The 27,166-nt window shown below is 38.8% G+C and overlaps 1 protein-coding gene across 3 annotated transcripts in view; it reads right to left on the reverse strand.

The window, feature by feature from the left end:
- Nucleotides 1-27,166, reverse strand: part of SGCZ (sarcoglycan zeta) — a 248,105-nt gene that overhangs the window by 149,274 nt on the left and 71,665 nt on the right. For 2 of the 3 annotated variants that reach the window (XM_058193462.1, XM_058193460.1), the window contains exon 2: nucleotides 8,471-8,572. The exons of the other annotated variant lie outside the window; for it this stretch is intronic. In XM_058193462.1, the coding sequence (XP_058049445.1) occupies nucleotides 8,471-8,572 (102 nt within the window). The remainder of the gene's footprint in view (nucleotides 1-8,470; nucleotides 8,573-27,166) is intronic. 3 annotated transcript variants of the gene reach the window in all.

A 27,166-nucleotide genomic window follows, 5' to 3' on the forward strand; every position in this document is an offset into this window, starting at 1 on the left:
AAAGCGTGGTCGGAGCTGCCATCTCTCTATAAATACTGGTGGGGAGGTGGGGAGTGTTGCTGTGAGCGGGTTGGTTGGCTGTGTGGTTGCATCTTGATTGGTAGATGGAGTGGGTGTTTGCAGATTGGTTGGCTGCCTCGCAGCATCCTTTGTGGGTGTGGTCCTAGTCTTTTGTTCCTGAGCTTTGGTGTTGTGGCCTCTGGAGTTCTGTGATGTGATGTCTGGAGCAGATGGCTGTGATGCAGCATCCCGGGCCCTGGCCTGGCTCCAAGTCTGAGGTCCTATCATGTGTTCCTGGAGTGTGTCAGCTTGCTTTGCATGGGGATCGGAGGGAGGCACAGTGGCCAGTGGTACTAGCATGGTCTGGCTTCTGGATGGTGGTTGTGTTTCATCTGTGGGATGGGTTTGGGTTTGAATCTTGTGAGGATGATCGATGGTGATGAGTGCTATCCTGGGTCCGGTGTCATTTTCGTGGCTGGGACTCATTTGTTGACTAAGGCCATTTTCCAGATGTCTGGTAGGCGGGAGATGTCATCCTGTTTGTTCATGTTGTGGGGATGTTTCTCTATTTAGATGGCTTCCATAATTATTCTCTTGTTATAGTGTTCAGTTTTGGAGATTAATTTGGTTCCTTCAAAATCAATGTCATGTCCTGTGGTTTTAAGGTGCTGGAAAAGGGAGGAGGTTTTTTCTTCTTTTCTGACTGCGTTCTTCTGTTCTGCGATGCGTGCATTTATTCTCCTATTAGTTTGTCCAATGTATGTGGCTGGGCAGACTTTGCATGGTATTTAATAGACTCCTTGGTTTTCTAGATGGATCTTGTCTTTGGGGTTTCTTAAGATGTTGGCTATTTTTTGGTCTGTGCAGAAGGCTGTCTTGACATTGTGTTTGTGGAGAATTTTGCTGATTTTATCTGTGGTGCCTTTGATGTACGGGAGGAGGGCGATGCCGTTGTCTTGTTTTGTGTCCTGGTTCTTGGGTGATGTCTCTCTTTGGATTAGGTTGGTAATTGTGTTTCTTTGGAATCCATTGGAGATTAATACATTTGTGAGAGTGTGTAATTCAGTTTTCAGATGGTCTTTGTCAGCTAGGCATTTGGTCCTGAAGATGAGAGTCTTGGCTACAGAGTTGATCTGTGCAGGGTGGTGATGTGATTGTGCTTTTAAGTAACGGTTGGTGTGTGTTTTTTTCTGGTAGATGGTGTGTCCTAGGGAGCCATTTATTTTTTTGTAGATTAGAATGTCCAGAAAGGGGAGTTGGTTGTTAGCTTCTATTTACATAGTGAATTGTATTTTGGGGTGTATGCTGTTGAGATGTGTGAGGAAGTTGTCTAGTTTCTCCTTGCCGTGTGGCCAAATTACGAAAGTGTCATCACGTACGTATCTACGTATCTAAGCCAGAGTTTGGGTTTGAGTTCAGATTTATCTAAAGCGTTGGTTTCAAAGTATTCCATCTATAGGTTTGCGATGACGGGTGAAAGGGGTGATCCCATGGATGCTCCTTCTATCTGTTTGTATCTTTGTCCATTATGAATGAAGTTTGTGTTGGTTAGGCAGTGGTTGGTTAGATCTAGTTTGTGTTTGGGGGGGGGGTTGTATTTGTTTTGGATAGCTGTCAAGGCTTCTTTAATAGGCACTTTGGTGATATGACATCGAAGCTCACGAGTAGGTCGCTGAGTTGTAGGTTTTGTTTCTTTATTTTTTCTATAAGTGGAATGTGTTTTGTACATGTGAGGTGATGGATTCTGCGTAGGGCTAAAGTTGTTTGGCAAGGAATTTGGTGAGATTTTGTAGAAGTGAGCCTTTTGATTTTGAAGGAACCAAATTAATCTCCAAAACTGAACACTATAACAAGAGAATAATTATTGAAGCCATGGAAATAGAGAAACACCCCCACAACATGAACGAACAGGATGACACCTCCCACCTACCAGACATCTGGAAACTGGCCTTAGTCAACAAATGAGTCCCAGCCACGAAAATGACACCGGACCCAGGATAACACTCATCACCATCTATCATCCTCACGAGATTCAAACCCAAACCCATCCCACAGATGAAACACAACCACCATCCAGAAGCCAGACCATGCTGGTACCACTGGCCACTGTGCCTCCCTCCGATCCCCACGCAAAGCAAGCTGACACACTCCAGGAACACATGATAGGACCTCAGACTTGGAGCCAGGCCAGGGCCCGGGATGCTGCATCACAGCCATCTGCTCCAGACATCACATCACAGAACTCCAGAGGCCACAACACCAAAGCTCAGGAACAAAAGACTAGGACCACACCCACAAAGGATGCTGCGAGGCAGCCAACCAATCTGCAAACACCCACTCCATCTACCAATCAAGATGCAACCACACAGCCAACCAACCCGCTCACAGCAACACTCCCCACCTCGACCAATCTGCAAACACCCAATCCAACTACCAATCAAGATGCAACCACACAGCCAACCAACCCGCTCACAGCAACACTCCCCACCTCCCCTCCAGTATTTATAGAGAGATGGCAGCTCCGACCACGCTTTGCTCACAGAAGCACGAAGCTGAAAGCACCAGCCTGAAGATGATGAGTGAGACCTCGTCAAAATGTCTCCAAGATACTCTCAACCTTACATGGGAGAAGACCCGAATATGCCAAGACCTACACACACACACACACACACACACACACACACACACACATGGGCAAAAGTGATCAAGCTTTATTTCACTTACCGTATTCTTCTTTCCCTTTAATAAAGCAGTAATGTAATCCCTACTTGGATATACAGTAGACTCAAGGGGACACATTCCACATTCAAATATATTCTACATTTTCCAAAGAAGTCTAATTATATGGAGACTCATTTAAATACCCATAAAATCAAATAAATTCTATTGAGGTCATTTATGTAACTATAAACATTTGATTGTGTCAAGCAGCACATCAAAGCTCTCGTATTTGCATTTTCTAAATACACTCAAGTGACCTCATTACTGAAGATTTACTTAAAGATTATGCTTCATTAGTGCCCCTTAAGGAAAAAAAAAAGTCTGAACATTTTCTTTGCACATGGGCAGAATTAAGAGGAAACATCAAACAATCTGTGAACACAAAATATTGCCCATCATTATTTATTAAAGACCTAATCCAGTGATGTCAGCATACAGTAGCACCTTTCGTATGCTTCATTATCTATGAAGACATTTAACAATGATTATTGCAGCATCTGCCACTGGATTCTAAATAAGATTACAATCAAAAAATGGTACACCTTTCTCTTTCTTTCTCTCTGTTACACACAAATATATAATTTGTGCAATTGAGGTATAGGCATATAGGTTTGCAGAGAAATCAAACAATCTAAAAGTCTTACATGCTTGCACAATTGTTTATCAATAAATAAATTGCCAAGGAAGCAATGTTAAAAATTGTCCCATGATTTTCTTGCCATTGTCATTTTATATAGAAATTATATCCAACAGAGAAATTTCAATAAGCAAATTTTTCAGTGCATTAAGAAGGATGGACATTCTTGTCAAGAAACTAACTTTTCCTGAATAATATCCTGTAAAACTGTACCCAATTAATTCCATGGAGTAGAGAATCAGTGCTTATTGTAGATTTTTTGGCAGAGAAAATTTTAAAATAGCACTTGACAACTTCAGTACAACTATGCATATTAAAATTCTCTACACTTCATTGATTTTAAACATTTTCACATCACTCCTTGATTAATGGTTAGCAATGATATGCTACAAAGAACTCAAGAAGTGACGGGATATAGAGAAAGAATTCACACATCAAGTTTTCTAAAAATGTACCTTTGATTACTTCACCCTTGTCTTGTTTATTTCAGTTATTAGGTGGCATAGCCTAATCTAAATGATTAAACAATTTGATATTAAACAATAATATGATAGGTTGACTTTGCTTTTCTTTGGATTGAACTTTTCAATCACTTTCTGATTTGGTTTAATACAACTCTGTATAAAGCCAGGTATTGGCAATTTCAGTGTAAGAACTGCCCTTGGCTAAATTTAAGCTTCTTGGCACAGATGTTTTAGTAAGAGATATCTCTTCCTTTACTTGGCCAGTTGCCTGGGGTAGAAAGACAAAATGTGTGTATGTGTGAGTGAAAAGATCACAAAGAGAAAGTGGCTAACAGAAAGAGTGGAAAAGGAAGTTTCAGAAAGTGAATATATTTTGCTTCTGGTCACATTATCGTCTTGCTTCAAACCATCTAAAACAGGGGTGTCCAAATTTCTTCAATTCACAGATCCCTTCATGAAATTTCCAATTGTTCATCAATTCCCAACATTTATTATATGAAAATAATTTAATACATATTTTATTTACTAAATTATTAAATTACATAAAATATTTCTTGAACAAGAAATATTATGGATGATAATAACACTGCAATGGAGTTTGGACTAGACAAAGGTGCCACCCTCACCATCCACAGGGGACAAATAATAAAAACTGAAGAAATTCCAAAATGCCCTATGGAAATAAAATCAAGAGTCTGGATGAAGAAGACCACTACAAATACCTGGGCATTCTTCAAGCTGACAACATTAAGCACACTGAAGTCAAGAAGAAGGTTAGAAGTAAAAATGAAGAAGATTGTAAAATCCAGATTCAGTGAAGGCAATACCGTCAAGGCAATTAACACTTTTGGGCAATTTCAGTCATTAGATACAGAGCTGGAATAATGGACTATTAAGATCTAAAGAGTCTAATAGGAACTAAGGAAAAACTATTAGATCTGATAGAAAAACCAGGAAAGAAGAACTAAAAGATCTGATACGAAAACTAGAAAAATAATGACAGTGAATCATGCCCTTGAGCCATGCAGCAATGTTGACAGACTCTTATGTAAAAAGGAAAAAAAAAGTGGCTGTGGAATATTGCAAGTATATCAGGCAACTGAAGAAGAAAAAAATGGGTATTGGATGAATATTCAAGAACAGTGAAGAAGACACACTGAAGCTCCTATACCACAAATGCTTATTGAGACCTGGAGAGACCAGACTGGCCTATAAGAAATGTCAAATGAAGCAAAGACAAGAGACATGGTAAAGTAAAGTATCCTATGGTCTAAAGATTAAAAAAAGCAGGCAAAGCAGATGGCAAAGCAGATAAAAACTGTCAATGAACAGCAAAATTGAAGAATGATACAAAAGGGCTAATTTTGGGTGCATAAGACTAAGCCTTAAGAATAAAAGCATCCAGAACTGAGAACAAAGCAACACATCCTGCCATTGCAAAAAAGCTAAAGAAACAGTGAACCATCTAGTTAGCTGCTGCAAGACCATTGTGCAAATTGACTACAAACAATGGCATGACAAAGTAGCAAAATGGTGCATTGGAAGATCTGAAAGAAATACTATTTCCCTGCAAGAAGAACTGGTGGGGCCACAGAATAGCAAAAGTCATAGAAAATGAAGAAGTGCTCTGAAAAGTACCAATAGCAATAGGCACCGTTTGTGCAAGGCCCAAACATATGGAGCACCACTTGAATACTATCAGCATTAACAAAAATCACCACCGGTCAATTGCAAAAGGCAGCTTACTTGGAGCAGCTAACACCTCGCGACATACCTTTAACTCCAGCAAACAATATCTGCCTATCCCAAGTGCTTCGGAAAGACTCAAGAGGTTGATAAAAATGCCAAATCCAGTCTAAACATCTAGCTGGCTGTGTGAACAATCATAGCAATGTGTGTACACTGGGATGGCATAGATCACGGGTGTCAAACTCAATTTCCTTGAGGGCCGCATCAGGGTTGTTTTTGACATTGGGGGGCCAGGGGGGACCATGGCCAGGGTGGGTGTGGCCAGCTTAATGTCACTCGTATCAGGGACGCCTGCAGTGGCTTAAGTACTCTGCCAGTGAAAACGGGCTCCCAAGCTCCATTTTCGGCTGCAAGAAATCCTGCAACCATTTTTGCTGACAAAGGCCCCGCAGGCCAGTCCTTCGCTGTTTCCAGGTCAGCTCCACAGGCCAGATCTAAGCACCCTGTGGGCCGGATCCATTTGGAGTTTGACACTCTGGCATAGATTGTATGTGAATGGGGTTGGAGATGAGGGAGAGCTCCTGGCACTGATAATTAATGCTGAAATGCCACAGGAACTTGTTTCCTCACTTTCTTCTGATTGGGTGATTGGGCTGGAACCCACAAGCCATTATGTACATGGCCATGAATAGGGAATGGGGAAAGGCTTGGAAGTGATGGGAGTAGGCTATAAAATTCCAATAGTAATGGGTAGACAAAAATACAGTGAGAGTTGATAAATGGGCTGCACGCAGGGAATGAGCCACAGATATCTTGCTTCTATGGCATATTCTAGTTTCTCAGACTCAACTGCAGGCCCTGACTGGCACAACTATTTGTTAATTTTCTTTTTTACTTACACAGTAAAACATATTGTGAATGTTCTAAATGCTGTACACAACCTGTAAAGCCTGTAAAGCCTGTACACAACCAGATTGTGTCAGGATATAATTGCAACAAACAAACCAATAAGTAACTCTATATAATCTGTAGAAAGTGTGAGCGATAGAAAAAGTTGTGAATTGAAATCCAAGTCATCTAGCAGATATTAAGGCACAGAGCCTATGACTACAAAGATATATATGCTGGGAAGGAAATGAATTGCAATCCATAGAAATGGTTTACTCTTGATCAGTTATGCAGGGAATGAGTGACCGTGCATAAGGCATCCCGGTCAAGGAAGGGGCGCAACTGGCGCACCAAGTGTACTTGGTGGAAGGCCCTCTTGGAGACGGCCGCCAAATGATCGTCAAACGACAGCCGCCCATCCAAGAGGACACCCAAATTGCGCACCCTCTCCATTGGGGCCAAAACTCGCCCCCCACAGCCAGCTGCGGGTGCAGCTGACTGTACTGGGGTGCCGGCATCCACAGCCACTCCGTCTTGGAGGGATTGAGCTTGAGTCTGTTTCTCCCCATCCAGACCCGTATGGCTTCCAGACACCGGGACAGCACTTCGACAGCTTCATTGGGGTGGTCCGTGGTGGAAAAGTACAGCTGCGTATCATCAGCGTACAGATGATAACTCACCCCGAAACCACTGATGACCTCACCCAGCAGCTTCATGTAGATGTTGAACAGGAGGGGCGAGAGAATCGACCCCTGAGGCACCCCACAAGTAAGGTGCCTCGCGGTTGACCTCTGCCCCCCTGTCAACACCGTCTGCGACCGATCGGAGAGATAGGAGGAGAACCACTGATAAACGGTGCCTCCCACTCCCAAACTCTCCAACCGGTGCAGCAAGATACCATGGTCGATGGTATCAAAAGCCGCTGAGAGATCTAATAGGACCAGGGCAGAGGAACAACCCCTATCCCTGGCCCTCCAGAGGTCATCCACCAACGCGACCAAAGCTGTCTCCGTACTGTGACCGGACTGGAAGCCGGACTGGAACGGGTCTAGATAGACGGCTTCATCCAGGTACCGGGGAAGCTGCCATGCTAAACTTTCGTGTATTCAGATTGTTCAAATTTTCACCACTAAAATTATCACCTTTTTTTTTATTAAGGAAGAATACTAATAAAGTTGTCTGCTATTGTATAAATAATGATCCTTACTAGGATCCTAGTATTACACTGCTATTATTAACATTTATACCTACTTTTGCTTATATAAGCACTCCTATTATCCTACAACAATAAAATTAAATATAAAACAAGCTTCCCAATAAAACTATCCTATGTTCCAAGTATATCAACTTTCTGTGACTGCAAAATGTTGCTTTGAAATCAGTCTCTTCCTAACATTGAATTATGTATGCATCTCATCTGCTGTAGGGTTACAAGATTAAAAAAAGAGAGAAAATATTTTTTTGGGGGAATACTGATTTACAGAAGTCAACTATGTGTTTCTGTACTTCAGCATCTCTTTTATAAGAACAGTAAGATTAAAGAAATGAATACTTTTAGAAGCCGACAAGCCAACTGATCTCGCTCTCTGTGCTTTTCAGAACTGATATTCAATGATATTTGTGAACTAGATGTATATGAAATTCTGAACTAGGAAAAAAAGGCTGTATTTCACCATTGGAAAGAAGAAAGAAGCCACATTGTGAAATGAAAGTTTATAAATTGGATTGGATCCATATTGTTCATTTTTTTCTTCATCACTCTAACAAATATGTTTGAAACATGGGAACAAATGCATCAACACTCATGAGAAATGTAAAGCAACTTTCCCAGAATCATGATTTCCAGTGTGCTGACTATAAGTCTAATTCTGTCTGAACACCTGACTGAAGATGATGGTATAGTCAAAATAATTGGCAGTCACATGAACATTTAGTTTCATGGTTGATTAGTTTGTAAACTTGTTTTAAAAAACATCTTGTTGGAGATGAAAAGAGTAAACTCCTATATAGTTTTGAACTAAAATCTTTCATTTTTAATGGTAATTGTAGCAAAACAGATGTTACAACCTACCTTTCGGGAATGGATTTCTTTCACGTACAATGGAAGTAGAAATTCAGATATCCCTTCAAGTCGAATTCCCTTTTTGGTGACTCTGAGATTTCCCATTCCATCCTGGAAATGATAATACACAAATGTATCTATTCATGGCTTATTTGGAAAGTTAGTCACTATAAACAATGCGCTATTTTCTCCCATTAAAGTTTAAGTCTAGAAGGCTACTTTTAAAAATAGTGTATATATTTAGGAGAAATAAAAACTGCTGTTTGATAACACAAGATGCATATTGCAAAACATTTCTTCTTTGGTCTATTGAGCATAATTAAAAATCATTCAGCAGATACATTTGGCGGTATAATTTAAAGAACTCATGTTGCTATGCTTTATCTCTATACAGAAGTAACTTGTATGGATCTGTATGTATTAGCCACGTTTAGCTTGAAAGTCAATATTGAAAACTATAAAAAAGGTAGGGGAAGATGGGCCATATATAAAACTCACCAGACTTTAATACAACCTCTCAGATGGATTCCCCGTTGACACTGGGCCATCTTTCATTCTAGTAATGATTTGGAGGAAGGTAAAAAATCAGGGGATGAGACCCTGCCTTCTAGTTCACTGTGAAGTATATATTTCTCTGTACTCAGGGGACTTATCCTCCTTCCATTTCAGATATGGATGGAACACTTTGACTACTTCCTATCCGAAGAACAACATTTTTTCTCTGGCCAAACTCCTCCTTACCCTGTTTGTAGGAGAAAAGGAGGAAGAGGAAGTTGCTACTATTTGCATTGTTGTTGCTGAAGTGGCAGATTATTTATGAGCAGGAACAGAGAAAGAGATAGCATAACATAGGGACAATGACTTTTCCATCTTTTGCTTCCTCTTCCCTTGTATGCTCCTCCTCTACTATAACTCCTGTTGGGATCCACATCTCTGGGGCAACAAGTTGGACAAGGGAGGATCCAAAAGTGGTATCCAAAGGAGACATCTTCACAGCCTGTATTCTGTTACCAAGGAAATACAGCAAGACTATGTTGGCAAGCACATATGACAGCTGCTTTTTAATTAGACTGATGAAAAACAATATAATAAATCTTATGCAGAATTGGACAGGAGTAGAGGAATTAAATTCAAAAACTGAAAAGAGGTGAAATTCAGATTTCTTTCCCTCTGCCACTGAAGTTGTTGAGAATTCTCTCTTTTCTGTATACAATTTCAAGAATGTATTTCTTCTACATTCTTTGTCTTATAACTGGATAAAACATCAATAGAATACTAACATTTATACATATTGCATGATTGTTGTACAAGCTATAAGTCAGTTTCATGAACAGCACAATAAAATTCAAAACCAGATTCAGTGTCCTCCTTCAAAACAGTAGAAGCATGGTCCCTTCTTATGCCTTTCCATCAGAAACATCAATCAACTTTATCAATCAACATCAATCAATCAATCAACCAATGTTATTCTGGCTTCTGCCTAATAACAACAATTTGTTAATGTGATTCATATTATAATAACAAAACAAGAGATATATAGGTTTAATGCAAATACAACAATGAGAGAGAAGATCCCTGATTTCTATGTCCCCAGGATTTCTGTTCCATTGTGTGGCTTCATAAGCCCTGTCAGGCTGCCAGACAGGTTGGCATTTGCCACACAACTATGTTTTTCATCTGTGAATGGAAGTGGGCCTAAGATTTATGCAGAACACCTCATATATTTTTTTTTAGCAAAAGGGTCTATAACAGTATTACCAATATTGCTGTAGAAGAAGAGGTACAGAAAGACATAGTCAAATGTTTCTGTCTCACTTGTCCCACATGGCAGATTATTTCACTGAGAACAGTGTGCTTATACCTGTTCCAGGAATTTTTGAATAAAATATGTTAAAACATGCCACACTTTGTGGTACTGTGAATTCTCACAGTTCACCTTGTAAACAGAAGAGTTGAGTTCAACCCTTGCCCACATATTGTGCCACCTGAAGACCATGCAACCAAATCCAAGTGTTACATTTGCAGAACTCAATTTTAGTATTTCTGGGTATCAGTTGTCAGAAAATTTTTGTTTTAGTGTCACCTTGCTTGTTGCAACCCATTTTCACCACCATCTGAGGAGAAAACCACTCTGATGCATGGAAAAGAATGACCAACGTTGAAGGTTTCCTCTTTCTTCTAAAGAGAAAGACAGATATTTTCTGGTGCATGTTCAATATTAACAATAAAAATGGTTATATTTTTATAATTTTGAAATTGTTCATAAGTAGTGTCACTGCAGATCAAATGTGATGAGGAGGTAGAGGAGGCTGCCTCTCAGATGCATCTTTATAACGATAAACAGTATATGGATAAATTACTTTTGATCAGCTATTGTTTGTATTCTTAAAGACTCTGTCAGGATCCATGGTTATATGTATGTATCATTCTCTGCAAAACTTCAGCATAAATGCTATTGTTAATCAGAATAGTTATAATAAAAATGATTGTGTTATTCATTTGTGTTTCTGTGTCTTGTTGGGTATATTTACAACTAGCAAATATCTATAACCTCCCAATTCTTTCTTAAACTGGTGGTTATGCACAAGCTCACACTGAAGGGAAATCAGTAGGATACAGGTAACCTTCAACTCATGACCTATGACTTAGCGATAATTCGAAATTATGATGGATCCCCCCATAAGGTACTTCTGATCCAATTCTGAAGTCTTAATAGCCATCCCTCCCCCATGGTTATGTTTTAGGTGCTTGCCAACCAGCCTGAATTTATGGTTACTTGCAGGATTCTGTGGTGACAACAAAAAATTCCCATAGAAAACAATGGGTATTGTTAATGACCACAGATTCCCTTTACAACCATGGTAATTCACTTAATGACTACCACAAAAAAGATCATAAAATCGGATTGGTCACTTTATGACCATCATAATTTATGATCATAACATTCATGCTACATTAAAGTCATAGGTCAAGGACTACCTGTAGACTTCTTGAATTGATTCATACTATTGCCTTTATAAAAAAAAAATTAATTCTCAGTCTTGCCTAAAATTCACAAATTCTTTTATGGTCTCCTAGCTAACCAACACAAAAAAGCCAAACTCTGCTTATTTTTGAAGTCTATACAGATTAGGTCAAGTGGTGGCAGATGAGAGAATTTAACTACTGTTACCTGATCAGCAAAAAGCTAGAGTGGTTCAATAGAATTTCTTTTTGTATTAAGTCACAAAGAAAATTTGACAGAAATGCAAATATAAATTCTATAAATTGTAGTGATCAAAAAATGACGACTTTTATTATTGGTCTACTGATTAAGTCAAGCAAGAGGCACAGAAAACCTGAAGAGCTTCCTCCAACAACTGAACAGAATACCTCAAGCATGGGCTTCCAGAATGGGAGCACAGAGAAGGCAAGCAACATTGATCCTGGCAGCTGGAGTCATTCCACAGATGATCAGGGAAAGCATAACCAGTAAACAAAATATCTGTTATTGCAGTCAGACAGCACAAGTCAACACAAATATTTCCTGAAACAAATATAAGATGACACTTTCTTCCACCCCACATATTAAAGCCAACTGAATCTTATTTCAGGATTGGCTGCAAGACAGCATCTTCTGCAGTATCAGAGTGCTGCAAAATAGGTTTAGGGCTCATGGTTGGCTATACCATTTCAGTTTCGAGTTTGGTTTAGAAAGTCTGTTATTTAACTAGGCATTTTAGATAGTCTTTATTGAGACTTAGATTGTTTAATACATCATCCATTTCAGGCATTAAGATATATGTGAAAACTTTTTTCTCTCTCATTAAAAAAAAATGGCCTAGGGAAAGCAACAGAATGAAAAATGATGAGGTTTGTGAGGATTCAATCACATTACTTCTGCTAATACCAAAGAACCTTTAAAGCTTTTGGACTGAAAAAAAGCATGAACATCGACAAACATTTCTAAGGATTTGCTAAAAGGATTTAATATAACAGAGATCACATGCAAAGAGCAGAAAAAGGAAGTAAGATTCTGACATAGGGTAGATTGGAAGAGAACCAGTTTAATTCTGGGATTATCTCTTCCAGCAGCAAGGAAATAGAAAGTCCTAAGAATATTCCTTTTCCTTTATTCAATAAAAGAAACTGAAAAAAGTAGCATTTTGTGTTTACTGTTACCAGAGGTGGTATTCAGCTGGTTCAGACCAGTTTGCTTGAACTGGTAGTGGAAATTGCGGATGGGCCTGCCCACCTGTTATTTATTTATCTATGGCATCCTATGTAGGCACGTTTTTGAGGCCGGGCACATGTGCAGAAAGCTGTGCGCATACATGGAAGGCAGACGCATGTGCAAACCAGGCATGCAGGTGCACGAAACAAGCATGCACACACACAGTGAACCGGTAGTGACAAAATGTGAAACCCACCACTGACTGTTACCCAGAGCAGAGAGACAAGCTAAATGAACACACAAGAGGAAACTCTTATCTCATGTGGATAATTAAATGATCTCGAGAAGATCATGAGAACATGTAAGACATGAAAAGAATAGCATTCTGATTTTCATACAACTTATATTCAGGCATATTTCACAAAGATCATATGGGTAAACTTAAAGCGTACAAGTCTTGCTTGTCATTTAAAACATTTTCACTATTCCAATAGTGAAATGGCAGCTGTGGTTAGGAGGGGCTCTGTATAGCTTCAGCTTGTGCACTAGTTATGCCCTTTCCTAGCTCAACAGGCCCTGCTTGCAGTCACTCAGGCCCTTGCCAATCCAGATTGGACTAGTGCAATATGCTGTACATGGCGCTGCCCTTGAAGAGTATCTGGAAGCTTCAGCTTCAGCTGATACAGAATGCAGAGGCACAGGCAGTTATGTCTACATTTAAAGCTCCGCTTTATGAGCTGCTCTGGTTGCCAGTTTGTTTTTCAGTCCAATTCAAGATGCTAATTTTAACCTTTAAAACCTTTCATGGCTTGGGACCAGGCTATCTTATCAATTGCTTTTCTCCACTTACATCATCCTTCTCCATCATATCTTGCAGAGATGAGGGATCTTCATTCCGTTGGTCCAGGAGATGTGCCTTCCATGCTGTGATGCCTGCCTTATCCTTCCTCCCTAAAATCGGTTAGTCCTATCCCTTTTGATTTTATTTATTTTGATTTTATTATTTATTTATTTGTCAAACATAACAGTATATATAAGTATAAGCATGAAATAACCATACAAATTGGATACAATCAAAGGGAACATTAGGACAGGAACGGTAGGCACGCTGGTGCTCTTATGCACGCCCCTTACAGACCTCTTAGGAATGAGGTGAGGTCAACAGTAGATAGTCTTTGGTTAAAGCTTTAGGGATTTGGAGATTCCAAACTGCCCTCAAGACCTGGTTGTGTGACCAGATCCTGGGATGTCATAGAACCAGATACTTGGCTAGATGGCTCCATTGTTGGGGAGGCATTTCTGTCTCTCTTTCTCCCTCTCCCTCCCTCTCTCCTTCTTTGTCTCTGTTACGCACACACATACACACAAACATTCCTTCCACTCAGCATTTTCCTGTGACTCTTGACAAGGTTTTTCAAAAGTGGTTTGTCATTGCTTGCTTCCTAGAGAGTGTAACCAGCTCAAAGTTATCCATTTAAAGCTTAAGGTGGGTAGAAATACAGCTCCTGGTTTCTGGCCTGATGACTTAAACCTTAGCTTTCCTGATATATCTGCATCCTGAATTTGTGTTCAACGTAATCAATGTTCATAATGAAACAGACTTCTGAAACTTGTTTGGAATACTATTTTAACAGCCAAATTAGATAATGTTAAGATATACTAATTTACATAGGTTTAATATATACAGTATTCACAATAGAGGAGATCAACCCTGACTGTTCTTTAGAAGGCCAGATCCTGAAGATGAAACTGAAATACTTTGGCCATCTAATGATAAGGAAGGACTCACTGGAGAAGAGCCTAATGCTGGGAAAGATTGAGGGCAAAAGGAGAAGGGGAGGACAGAGAACGAGGTGGCTAGATGGAGTCACTGAAGCAGTAGGCATGAGCTTAAATGGACTCCAGAGGGTGGTAGAGACAGGAAGGCCTGGAAGAACATTGTCCATGGGGTTGCAATGGGTCGGACACGACTTTGCAACTAAAAACATTCACAATAGATACTAAATGGTCAAGAATGATCTTGTAGGCTATACTCAAAGAGGCTTTCCTTGAAATTTTCTATGTGAAGATATTCTACTTGATTATAAAGTGACATTTTATATTCCAATTTTAGATGTGCATGCAAATATGTACTATATTTTTGTTAGATATATACTCCATAAATGGAGAAACTACTGATATCTATTAACATAGACTTAGTTTATCTAGAGAAATATATCTATGATTTCCAGCTTTCTAGTTGGATAATAATGTAAAACGATAAGAGTATCAGTAATTATCAGTAATCTATCCTACAAACATTATTTTTGTTAGGGAAAATAAAGAATCTTGATAGCTATCTCACTATTAATTGCACAATCAACCAATGACACAATTGTTATTTGATATCTGTAGACACTACAATCGTGTTGAATTTTTAAATCAATATTGTAAAATTATTTGATACTACTGCTGGATAATGTGAATTATTACATTCATGCTGATATAATTGCAATGCCTTTGGAAATTAATTTTCATGTTTTACTTATAATTGGATAAAAGCTGCTTTCCTAACTTCATTATTCATTTTTTTTTAAAAAAGGCTTGGAGTTCTTGTGGTGTCAGTCTTTAAAAAGTTATATTGTCACAGATAGATGGGGAAAAAACATACTACTGTGCTGTAGAAAATTGTTTTACACCTATGTATGTTAGTAAAAATATGAAATACAAATTATCAAAAAGGTTATGGCAATTCATTATATGTGAAACAAGTATATTAAAATGCCATATTCTAGAAAAAAAGATTTATACATACATTTATACATGAAGAGCATAAACTATGAGATGTTATAAAAAGGTAAAGGTTTAGCTCGCACATATGTGCTAATCATTCCCGAATCTAGGAGGCAGTGCTCATCTCCGTTTCAAAGCCAAAGAGCCAGCGCTGTCCGAAGACATCTCCATGTGGCCGGCATGACTAAATGCCAAAGGCACATGGAACGCTGTTACCTTCCCACCACCCTTGCATTTTTTACTTGCTTTCAAGCTGTAGGTTGGCAGAAGCTGGGACAAGTAATGGGAGCTCACCCTGTTACACGTATTAGGGATTTGAACTGCTGAACTGCTGACCTTTCAATCGACAAGCTCAGCATCTTATAGCTTGGTTATATAGTTTCTTTATCAGTGATTGCATATCGAAATCATTGTTTAAAACAGATTTTGAATTAAAGATAATTTTATCAGTCTGTTCCCAGTCCATGCACATTTTCTTCAAATAATCCATTAGTATTATTTTGTACATCAGTTTCAACTTAGTAATCAGTGTATCAGTTTCTTTTTCAGAACATTTTTGCTCTTTTTCCGCATTTTGCTGAGGAACGTGAACCTACAAATACACCTTAGGATGCATGTATTAGTCTCAGAACTGCAAACCAAGGTGTTCCCTTTAGAAAAGCAGAGTCAGTGGAATCTCTGTGCATCTGTTTTTGAACTACACAGTAGATCTGTTGCCTACTAAAATAATGCCTCCAGTTGTGAATTTGTAGCAATTCAAATATTGCTGATTGTTTCATAATGCACACATCAGCCTTCATTTACCTTGTGGTCTGCAATGTTGCAGAAAGGAAAGGAGAATAACAAAAATTACTCTGTCAGTTCAATGCAATATTGAAACATTGCAAGTTTTCCTTTAATCCCTAACCATGCATGCCAATCTCAGATGTTTATTCTCTCTCTTTCTCTCTCTCTCTCTCCCTCCCTGTCTCTCTCTCTTGTAAAGATCAATATTGGAATGCACTATAAAAACTCTCCTGTTTAAATTATCTTGGTCTGAAATTTACAGGACTGGCAGAACGATATTAGCATGTTTGTGCTTATCAAAGATGTACTTCTATATGACATCTCAAACTTGTGGAACCTTATACACTTGAAACCTCTTATCATCATCCACACGAATGGGGACCCAGGCATCTATGAGACCATCTGCTCTAAGGGAAAGTGAAATCTGATATGAGCCTGCAAAGGGAATCAACTACCAGTCCTGATGCAGAAGATCCAGTAACAGATGGGCTGCTTTCTCTGCTATGCCTCTTCGTCTACACCCCCTGGAAGCAAGGTTTGTCCCTTTAGAAGACAGTTACCACCTGGTTCTTGAGCTTGAACTTTTAGGATGGTAGAATAAGAACTGCTAGAAATTAGGGTGGATTTGTGATCCTTGATATTTTAAACTGAATAAGATGTTGTTATATGGTGCTTAGAGTCACAAGACTGAAATGGTACATAACAAACTAACAAAATCAACAAATCAGTCAAACAACTAAGAATGATGAATTATTTGTATATCAGCAACAGCAGCAGCCAAGAGAGTTATTACAGAACTGTGGAAAGGCAAATTGACACTTGATGTGCAGCAATGGATTGTTGATGAGGGTTCATTCTCTTTTGTGTGAACAGATTTTCTGGCAAGGAAGAAGATTTGTAAGCAATCCAGTGAAATGTTGTCAAGTTGATTTGTATCCACATATATAGCTTAATGCAATCTCTTTATTTTTAAAAGAAACTTAAATATATTGTATCTACTTGTTATCATGCAAATAATTAATATTATTTGATATTAATTTTTGAAATGTGCAGGAAAGGGAACATGTTTTGGTTAAGGAAAGAATTTTTACTTTCCTAAGGGGTGGGGGATGAGGTTTTCCAAGGGCAAAAATCAATAGTTCAAAAACATTCAAAGATAGACCCAGGAAAAATTTCTGGAGACTTTTCAAATAGTGAGATATAACAGATGCAAAACAAAAGCAAAAAAAATCTTACTTCCATCTGTTAAATGCATGCAGATGGTTTAATTGGGAATGATATGATGAGGTGCTGTTTGATGAGCCAGAGAAAAGAACTTATCACTCTTTCAAAACATTGCAATAATTTAGTAAAATATTATTTTTATGATTAGTATTATCCAGCCAAAATTGAGCTGGATAAACTGATTATATGTATATGTGCATAACAAAAGCAGAATGGCTATGCTTCCTCTCAGAAAACTGGCCTGGAAAAGCAAATTGCACACTGAAGATAGGAACAGACAAGACAATTGGCTCATCAGACTGTTTAGATGAATGTAATGATTTTAATCCTGCTGCGTCTGAAGGAAAAACCTGGGAACCATGTGCATTTAAATTTGATTATATTGTGATGCAATTTGCAACTCAAAATGTGTGCATAAAATGTACAGAAGCCATACATGTTAGAGAAAAGCACAAAATATGTCTTATGGAAAAAAATATTTTCATACAAATATTTTATGTATAGCATTCATACTTACATAAATAGCTCAACTAGACAGAATTCATTTAGTGAAATGAGAAGTTTGGCAGAATCAAAATCAACAGAATTTGATCTCTAATGGTCAAAAATGTTTGAAATACAACTGTTGATATTAAGCACAGAAGCAAATTGAAACACTTCTTTGTAGAAAAATATGCAATTCTATTTTTTATTACATATATATGGATGCAGTGCCACTTCAACTTTAATGTCTTATTTTAGTGGAACTAAGTTAAATTTGTATTTAGTTCCACCTCATTCAGATCAATAGAATGTTAAAGTACAGTGACTGGTGTGATAAATATGGCCAACTTGTCAAATAATTCATTCTTTCACAACTAATCTAATAATACATCAGGGCTTTAGGTAAATGAGGAAAAGGCCTTCCAATAGCTGTACTGAAATATTACAAAAATGCTACTTAATTTAGTGACACATTAAATTGACTAAACTTCACTCGAGAAGTAAAAAAATTGCATTTGTCAAATGTGATATAGAAGTTACTCCTAACTATGAACTAATCTGTTAAAACAATCATTTTCTTTTGACTTTATTAAGATTATTCATTTGTTACTAATGTTTGTCTTGAAAGTTGATGACACTAATACTTTTTCACAAAATTTAGGCAATTAATTACATCAAGAAAATGGCATTAATCATGACTATTAAATAACATTTACACTTATTCACAAAGAAAAACATATGAGTTATAGGTATTGGACAGCCTCTGGTGGCTCAGCAGACTAAGTCTGTCTGTTATTAACACAGCTGCTTGCAATTACTGCAAGTTCAAGTCCCACCAGGCCCAAGGTTGACTCAGCCTTCCATCCTTTATAAGGTAGGTAAAATGAGGACCCAGATTGTTGAGGGCAATAAAGTTGACTTTGTATATAATATACAAATGGATGAAGACTATTGCTTAACACAGTGTAAGCCGCCCTGAGTCTTCGGAGAAGGGCGGGATATAAATTCAAATAATAAAAAAAAAGATATAGTAAAAAAGGACAAATAAAGTTAGCATAAATGTGTAATTGTGAAATACTATTGAAATTGTGAGTTTTTATTTAATACCAAAATCTTTTAACACCATACCCTGAACACCATACCCTGTTGTAATTCAGACAAAGATTTTTTTGGGGGGATTCATCATTTTCTTAAAATAAAAATCTGAATTATTGATTCAAAAATAGTATGCTACATAATAGATTAAATTGTGCATTATCTTTGTATTTTAAAATGCAGCATTGTATGCATATGCACACACACACACACTTGTGTGTGTGTGTGTGTGTGTGTGTGTGTGTGTGAGTGGTAGAATTCAAATTTTTTTACTACCGGTTGTGTGGGTGTGGCTTGGTGGGTATGGTGTGGCTTGGTGGGCGTGGCTTGGTAGGCATGGCAGGGGAAGGATACTGCAATATCCCCATTCCCTCCTCACTCCTGGGGGAAGGATATTGCAAAATCTCATTCCCTCCCCACTCTGGGGCCAGCCAGAGGTGGTATTTGCTGGTTTTCCGAACTACTCAAAATTTCTGCTACCAGTTCTCCAGAACCTGTCAGACCTGCTGAATAGCACCCCTGGTGTGTGTGTAATTTTACATTCTCTGAAATGGAGAAAGCCTTTGAAATTCCACTTTCTATCAATATATGAGCAATGAGAATACAATTGCCTGATATGGTATCATCTAGTGGAGATAGTATATGGAAGGACAGGACAGAATAATTCTGAGGAATAGAAGGAAGAGCCACAACCAAGACAACCAAGAAATATAATTTGAGAAAGCCTCTTGGACATAACATTCCCTGAAGATAAAGAGAGGAAGGGAGAAAGGGTGTACAGGTTCTCTTACTATAATAATATTATAGTAAAAGTAGTATTACCTTGCATGTCTTTCTTTTCCAGGTTTGCTCTACTTTGGATGGCCCACAACTCCTGAAATATGGAAAAATGTCTCCACCACCACCCAAGCCCAAATCCCAACCAATGCAATTTTTATGTAGCATATGCTTCCAAATTTTATCTTAGAGACACACCAACACCCAAGGTTTTCCCCTCACAATACATATTATTTATATCTTTAGTTGTTTCACTGTCTTAATATGGCTTATACATTTAAATAAACATTTTTAAATATGACCTTGGAAAAAAATCAAAGCTAGATACACATGTCTTGCAACTTTACCCTTTTTTTAAACTGCCATGCTTGGAAAAGATAAGGAAAAGTTAAAAGAGCATCAGTGAAGTATTTCAAGGGATTTATCTATATTTTCTCAGATCAATGTTAAGGCTATCCTCTTTGCTGCTACAAGCATTAGAATTTGTCCTAACTTGTCCTTGAATCCAAATGTATTTTATTAGGTTTAATTTATGAATGTCAAGTTCCCTGACATTCATTGTGAATTTCATTGATTAGCTAAAATTATGTATACTTTGTTGGTTTATAACCACAAGTAAATGTTCAGCTGTAACTGTGTCACAAATATGACAAAATTTATAGCAGTCTACCAGCAGTGAAACAGGGAAAAAAACACTTATTGAAATGAAAAAGCTAAGTGCCTTCATTTCTATATTTTAGGACTTGAATATAATATATACTTTTACTGCTGAATACATAAACATAGTGTTTTGAAATAACAGTGCATAAAAAGTGAAGGACTTGGGAAACAAATTGTTAAATTTTCCTATACATATTCTGTGACACATTTTGACCAACATAAATGCTGTACACAAAGGAAATGACAATAATTTGGTATCGTGAAGATTCAAAAATAAGTGCATATTGAAATTTAAGCTTTGATTACCATTACATTTATTATTTTAAAGGCTATGTTTCTTTCTTCAAAATCTAAAGGATGATCAACTTCTAGTGAAAAAAAAGAGTAGGATTTTTTTACCCAGATCTACCTCAGCTTTCCTTAGATGAGATGGCTGAGGAATTTTGTTAGTTCATTTAGGTACTACTGTTGAGCAGGGTACTACATATACGGTACCTGTGCATTTTGGGTTTTTTTGCCTAAATGTAGAACCTTACTGTTTTCACTGTTGAATTTCATTTTGTTAGATAGCGCCCAATGTTCAAGTCTGTCAAGATCCTTCTGTATCTTGAGCCTATCTTCTGGAGATTTGGCTATTCCTGCCAGCTTGGTGTCATCTGCAAATTTGATGAGTTCCCCATCTATCCCCTTGTCCAAGTCACTGATGAAGATGTTGAAGAGTACTGGGCCTAAAACAGAGCTTTGGGGTACTCCACTGCATACTTCCCTCCATGTGGATGTAGTTCCATTGAGGACTACATGTTGAGTGCAGCCAATTATGAATCCATCTGGTGGTGGTGCTGTCTAACCCATATTTTTCTACTTTATCTGGTAGTAGGTTATGGTCTACTTTATCAAATGCTTTATTGAAGTCTAAGTAAAATATATTGACAGCATTCCTCTGGTCCACTAATTTTGTCACTTTGTCAAAGAATGCAATAAGATTAGTCTGGCATGATCTGTTTTTGACAAACCCAAACTTGGTTATTACTTTGTTTGCTTCTAGGTGTTCGGTGATTCGTTGCTTGTTTATCTTTTCCAGAATCTTCCCCGATATTGAGGTCAGGCTGATAGGTCTGTAGTTTCCTGGATCTGTTTTTTTTTCCTTTTTTGAAGATGGGAACTACATCAGCTCTTTTCCAGTCCTCTGGCAGCTCCCCTGTGCTCCTGGATTTTTGAGAGATATAGTTCAGTGGTTCTGAGATCTCGTCTGCCAGTTCCTTCAGAACCTTGGGGTGTAATCCATCCAGTCCTGGTGATTTGAACTCATCTAGGGTAGACATGTGTTCCCTTACCATTTTCTTCCCTATTTTAACTTGTGTTCCTAATCTGTTTTTGTGGTGCTGTTTTTGATGGATTGTTTTTTCCTTTTGTGTAAAGACAGATACAAAATATGAGTTAAGTAGATCTACTTTCTCCCTGTTGCCTGTCATCTTCTTGCCACTTTCTCCCAGCAATGGGCCAATTGTTTCCTTGACCTTTTTCTTGTTTTTAACATGTTGGAAGAAGCTTTTTTTGTTATTTTTTACTTTTGTCGCTAGCCTTTATTCGTTGTGAGCCTTAGCTTTCCTCACTTCATCTTTACAGGCTCGGGCTATTTGCTGATATTCTGCCTTAGTTATTTGCCCCTCTTTCCACTTTTTATACTTGTCCTTTTTGTCTTTCAATTTGTCAGATAGTTCTTTATGCATCCATGCTGGTTTCTTTTGAGATCTATTATTTTTCTTCTTCACTGGTATTGTGCTAGATTGCACTTTTATAATCTCACTTTTCAAAATTTCCCAAGCTTCTTGAGTTGTTTTCCCCTTGAGGATTCTCATCCAAGGAATCCTTCTTAAGATCGCTCTAAGTTTATTGAAATTAGCTCTCTTAAATTATTGAAATTAGCTCTCTTAAAGTTATAAATAAAGTTATAAATAAAGTTGTTACTTTACTGTTGATCCTAGAATGTAAAAATGAAGCATCACATCAATATCTTCAGTGTCAGTCTCAGGTTGATTGTTGTAGCTGTTGACATTAGTTTGATTGTTTTTATATTTAGTTTTAGTTCCATTTTTCATTGTATTTTTTGAATTCTATTAGGAGACCTTGCAGATTTATATGTTTGGCCCTCAGATTATTATCTTCAGCATAATGCAAATAATCAATGTTTCTTCATCCAATTTTAAAGCCATACTTATCTTCTTCCAAACAGTTTTTCTTAATATATATTCACCATGTAATTCAATAAAGAAGGAGGGAGTCTTGTCTCATTTCTTTGCTATCTTGGCCATTCTGTTTTATCAGAACTATATAAAAGTTTTACATGATGTTCTCGACTTCCCATTTTTCTAAACACATTCTTGTTTTGACATGATTGACATGTTTGAAGGTTTTTCTAGAGGCAATGAACACATATTGATTTATTTTTTGTTATTCTTTGGCTTTTTAAATTATCCAGGATGCATCATAAATAATGTATTGTGTTTCTCAGCTTTTGTAAAGCCAGCTCAAACATCAGACATCTCTAGTTTCTTGTTTATTTATTTTTATTTATTTAGTTTGTCAAGCATGTATGAGAAAACAAGTATAAGTATGAACATAAAATATAAACATATAAGTATAAACAGGTATAAGTATATACATAATAAATGAGTACAAATAAATGGGAACAGTAGGACAAGGATGGTAAGCACACTGGTGTGCTTATGCACGCCCCCTTACAGACCTCTTAGGAATGGAGTGAGGTCCACGATAGACCGTTTAAGGTTAAAGTTTCGGGGGTTTGAGAATGTAACAACAGAATCAGGTAGTGAGTTCCAGGCATTGACCACTCTGTTGCTGAAATTGTATTTTCTGCAATCGAGTTTGGAATGGTTTACTTTGAGTTTTTATCCATTGTTTTCTCTTGTATTATTGCGGTTGAAGCTGAAGAAGTCATTGACAGGTAGGACGTTGTAGAAGATAATTTGTGTACTAAGCTTAGGTCAGAACATAGGTGGCGTAATTCTAGCTTGTCCAGGTCCAAAATTTCAAGCCTGGTTGGTGTAAAGATATATGGGAATGACCATTGGAGACAGGGAAATGAGATGCAAGCAGCTTAGCCCAAAGCAGGAGTGTGGTTAGACAAGAGGCTCAAAAGAGACACTCCCTATTTTAAGGTCTAGATAGAGGGACAGGAGAAATACTTTCAGACTTGCAAGATTCTGTTAATGTAACCTTACAATAAAGTAGAATTAGCTCATCTGCTCATTGTCAAGGTTCCAGAAATACCTCTTCTGCGTAAAAGAAACTCGGAGGCATTTCTTTTCCAGAGTTCTTTACTAGCATGAGGAGACTGGCACACGATGAGTGCAATTCCAAAACTGAAGTTCCGGATTCTTTTCCCAGTTATACAAACCCCAAGAGTCCCACCCCCCTGACCCCTTTGATGGTCACATGGTCCCACGTTCTTCCAATTCATTCGAATATCTTCTTGCCACTCTTCCTGCAGATGTGAATACCATCCGACCTTGACCGCTTGAAGAATGTTACCATACCCCTCAACCCCCATCCTCCCCTCAGGGGAAAAATGTGGCAGCATCTGGAACCCTAAAGTCTAATATGGTTTCCAGGCCTGACAGGCGTCCCCCCTTGGAAAAGAAGCTATATCCTAGGAAAGAAAACAAAGAGTCGATAAAGAAGAGTGTCAGTGGTCCACAATTCCCTTCTACCCCCTCCCTCTCCAAGAGGTTTCTTAGGTTTGTCAGGAAAGTGTCGTGAAATTGTTTAATCAAATTGTCCGCATTTACTTTCCAACTTTTGACCCAAGTAGATTCAGATAATGGATATCCTTCCAGTGGACTAAATATTGTAATTGACCTCTGTATAGTCTAGAGTCAAGAATTTTCTTGATTTCATAGTGGGTTTCACCTTGGATTATCAAGGGTGGTGGGGAGCGGTAGGGTGAGGTCTCAGACCAGACTGTCTAGCAGGTTTTAATAAGCTGGTATGGAATACCGGTGTATTTTCCCAACATGCGAGGGAGTTTGAGTTGGACGGTAACGGGATTAATAATTTTTACAATGGGGAAAGGACCCAAAAATTTTGGACCGAATTTTCTGCTGGGTATTCTTAATCTTAGATACTTAGTAGACAAAAAGACTTTATCTCCAATGCGAAAAGGGGGTTGAAGGGAACGGTGTTTGTCAGCTTGGGCTTTGTAATTCCGAGCTGTCACAGCTAAGGCCTTTTTTGTGTTTTCCCAACCTTTCTTCAACGAATTCATCCAGTCCGTTAGGGAAACTGAAGTGGGGGGTTGCACGGGGAGTTCAGGCATTGGAACGAAGTCCATGCCGCTGGTTACTTGAAAAGGGGTTAACCCCGTGCTGCTGTGTACCGCATTATTATATGCAACCTCTGCAAATGGTAACAAGTCGGACCAGTTTTCTTGTTGGTAATTTACATAACATCGTATGTATTGTTCCACCATCGAATTTAATTTTTCAGCCGCTCCGTTAGTCTCCGGATGGAATCCAGAACTAAGTCCTTGAGACGACCCAATGGACCGTAGGAACTCTCTCCAGAACTTGGCTGTGAATTGAACACCCCTGTCGGATATTATCCTTTTAGGGACTCCATGCAGTCTGTAGATGTGTTTGAGGAAGAGCTTTGCTAATTTTCTAGCCGAGGGCAATCCGCTGCACGCAGTGAAGTGGGCCTGTTTAGAGAACAAGTCCACTACGGTCCATATCACTGTATTTCCCCCACTAGGTGGGAGTTCAACAATAAAATCCATGGCAATCTCTTCCCAGGGTCTGGTGGGTTCGCTACGGGTTGTAGGAGTCCAGGGGTTTCCTGGTCTGGACTTCATGGTGGCGCAGGTAGCACAGCTCCTGACATAGTCTTCGATATCTGATTTCATTTTCGGCCACCAGAATTGTCTTCTAGCCAAGTGGAGAGTTTTTAAAAATCCAAAGTGACCTCCTAGGCGAGAGTCGTGGCTTCTCTGTAGTATTGGCAACCGCATAGCGACGGGTACATAAATTTTGGTGCCCTTCCAGGGTATCCCATCCCTTAAGGTGAGGTCTGGCAAGTTTGCTTTAAACCAAGCATCGTCAGTGAGTGCTGATTTTAAGTCCGCTAGCAGTTTATTTGGTGGGATGTTAGTACTGCGGCGTGATCGCGGTCGAGTAAGTGCTTGGCTGGCCGGTTCGCTATCGGGGATCATCGCATGTATCACCTCTTCACATTGGCTGTCAAATTGTGGTTTCCTAGATAGGGCGTCAGCCAGTAGATTTTGGTCGCCTGGGATGTATTTGAGGGTGAAATGGAAGCGCTTGAAAAACTGAGCCCATCGAACTTGTTTGGGAGAAAGCTTTCGGGGGTTTTTTAAGTATTCGAGGTTTTTGTGGTCCGTCCACACCTCGAACGGTTCTTTTGCCCCTTCAAGGAAGTGCCTCCAGGAGAGGAGTGCCCAACGTACCGCAAAGGCTTCCTTTTCCCAAATTGCCCATCTGCGTTCAGTATCCGTCAGTTTTTTAGACACGTACGCGCAGGGCATAAGGTTGTTCTCGGCATTCCGTTGTAATAAGACAGCGGCTACTGCTACATCACTTGCATCAGCTTGGACCACAAAAGGTTTATTTGGATCCGGGTGTTGAAGAATTGGTTCCATCGAGAAGAGGCGTTTCAGGTGTTCAAAAGAACGTTGGCAGTCCATTGTCCAAGGTAGGGGTTGGTTAGGTTTGGGTTTGGCGGGTAATGGCCCAGTTTTTAGTAATTCTGTTAATGGTAGAGCTACTTCTGCGAAAGAAGGAATGAATTTGCGGTAAAAATTTGCGAATCCCAAGAAACTTTGAAGTTGCTTACGTGTGCGTGGCGGTTGCCAGTCCAACACTGCTTTTACTTTACCTGGGTCCATTTCAATACTTTTGTTTGATATCCGGTAACCTAGGTAGTCTAGGGATTCCTTATGGAATTCGCATTTGAAAAGTTTGACATATAGCTTGGTGGCTAGGAGCTTTTTAAGAACTTGTCTGACCAATTTGATGTGTTGTTCCATATTGTCTGTGTAGATAAGAATATCATCTAAGTAGACAAGAACCCCATTGTAGAGATGGGGGTGCAGGGTTTCATTAATTAGTTGCATAAAAACAGCTGGAGCCCCTTGGAAGCCAAAGGGCATGACACGGTATTGGAAACTACCCAAGGGGCAGTTGAAAGCCGTTTTCCATTCATCACCTTCCTTGATGCGGACCCGGTAATAGGCTTCCCTTAGATCCAATCTGGTGAAAATTTTGCCTTTTGATAGGTGGTTCAATAAATCGTGCATAAGTGGTAAAGGGTATGGGTTTTGTATGCAAATCACATTGATATTTTTGAAGTCAATACATAATCTAAGCGAACCATCTTTCTTTTGTTTAAATAGCACAGGCGCAGCTACAGGTGATTTTGCTGGTTCAATGAACCCTCTGGCTAGGTTAGTGTCAATGTATTTTCTTAGTTCAGACATTTCTGCTGGTGTCATTGAGTACATTTTGGGTTTAGGTAATTTTGCCCCCGGGTGCAATTCAATTGCGCAATCAGTTTGCCGGTGGGGGGGTAAGAGGTTACATTCATCCTCGCTAAAAACGTCTGATAAATCCATGTATGCTTTAGGGATGCGGGGTTCATTAGGAGATGGCTTGGATATGGGGGTTGTTGGTTCCTCTGGTGGTCATTTTGGATAAGGGTTTTTTTGTGGGGGGGGGTATTGG

The sequence above is a fragment of the Ahaetulla prasina genome, chromosome 8 (genome assembly GCF_028640845.1).
Source record: "Ahaetulla prasina isolate Xishuangbanna chromosome 8, ASM2864084v1, whole genome shotgun sequence".
NCBI classification, from domain to species: domain Eukaryota; kingdom Metazoa; phylum Chordata; class Lepidosauria; order Squamata; family Colubridae; genus Ahaetulla; species Ahaetulla prasina.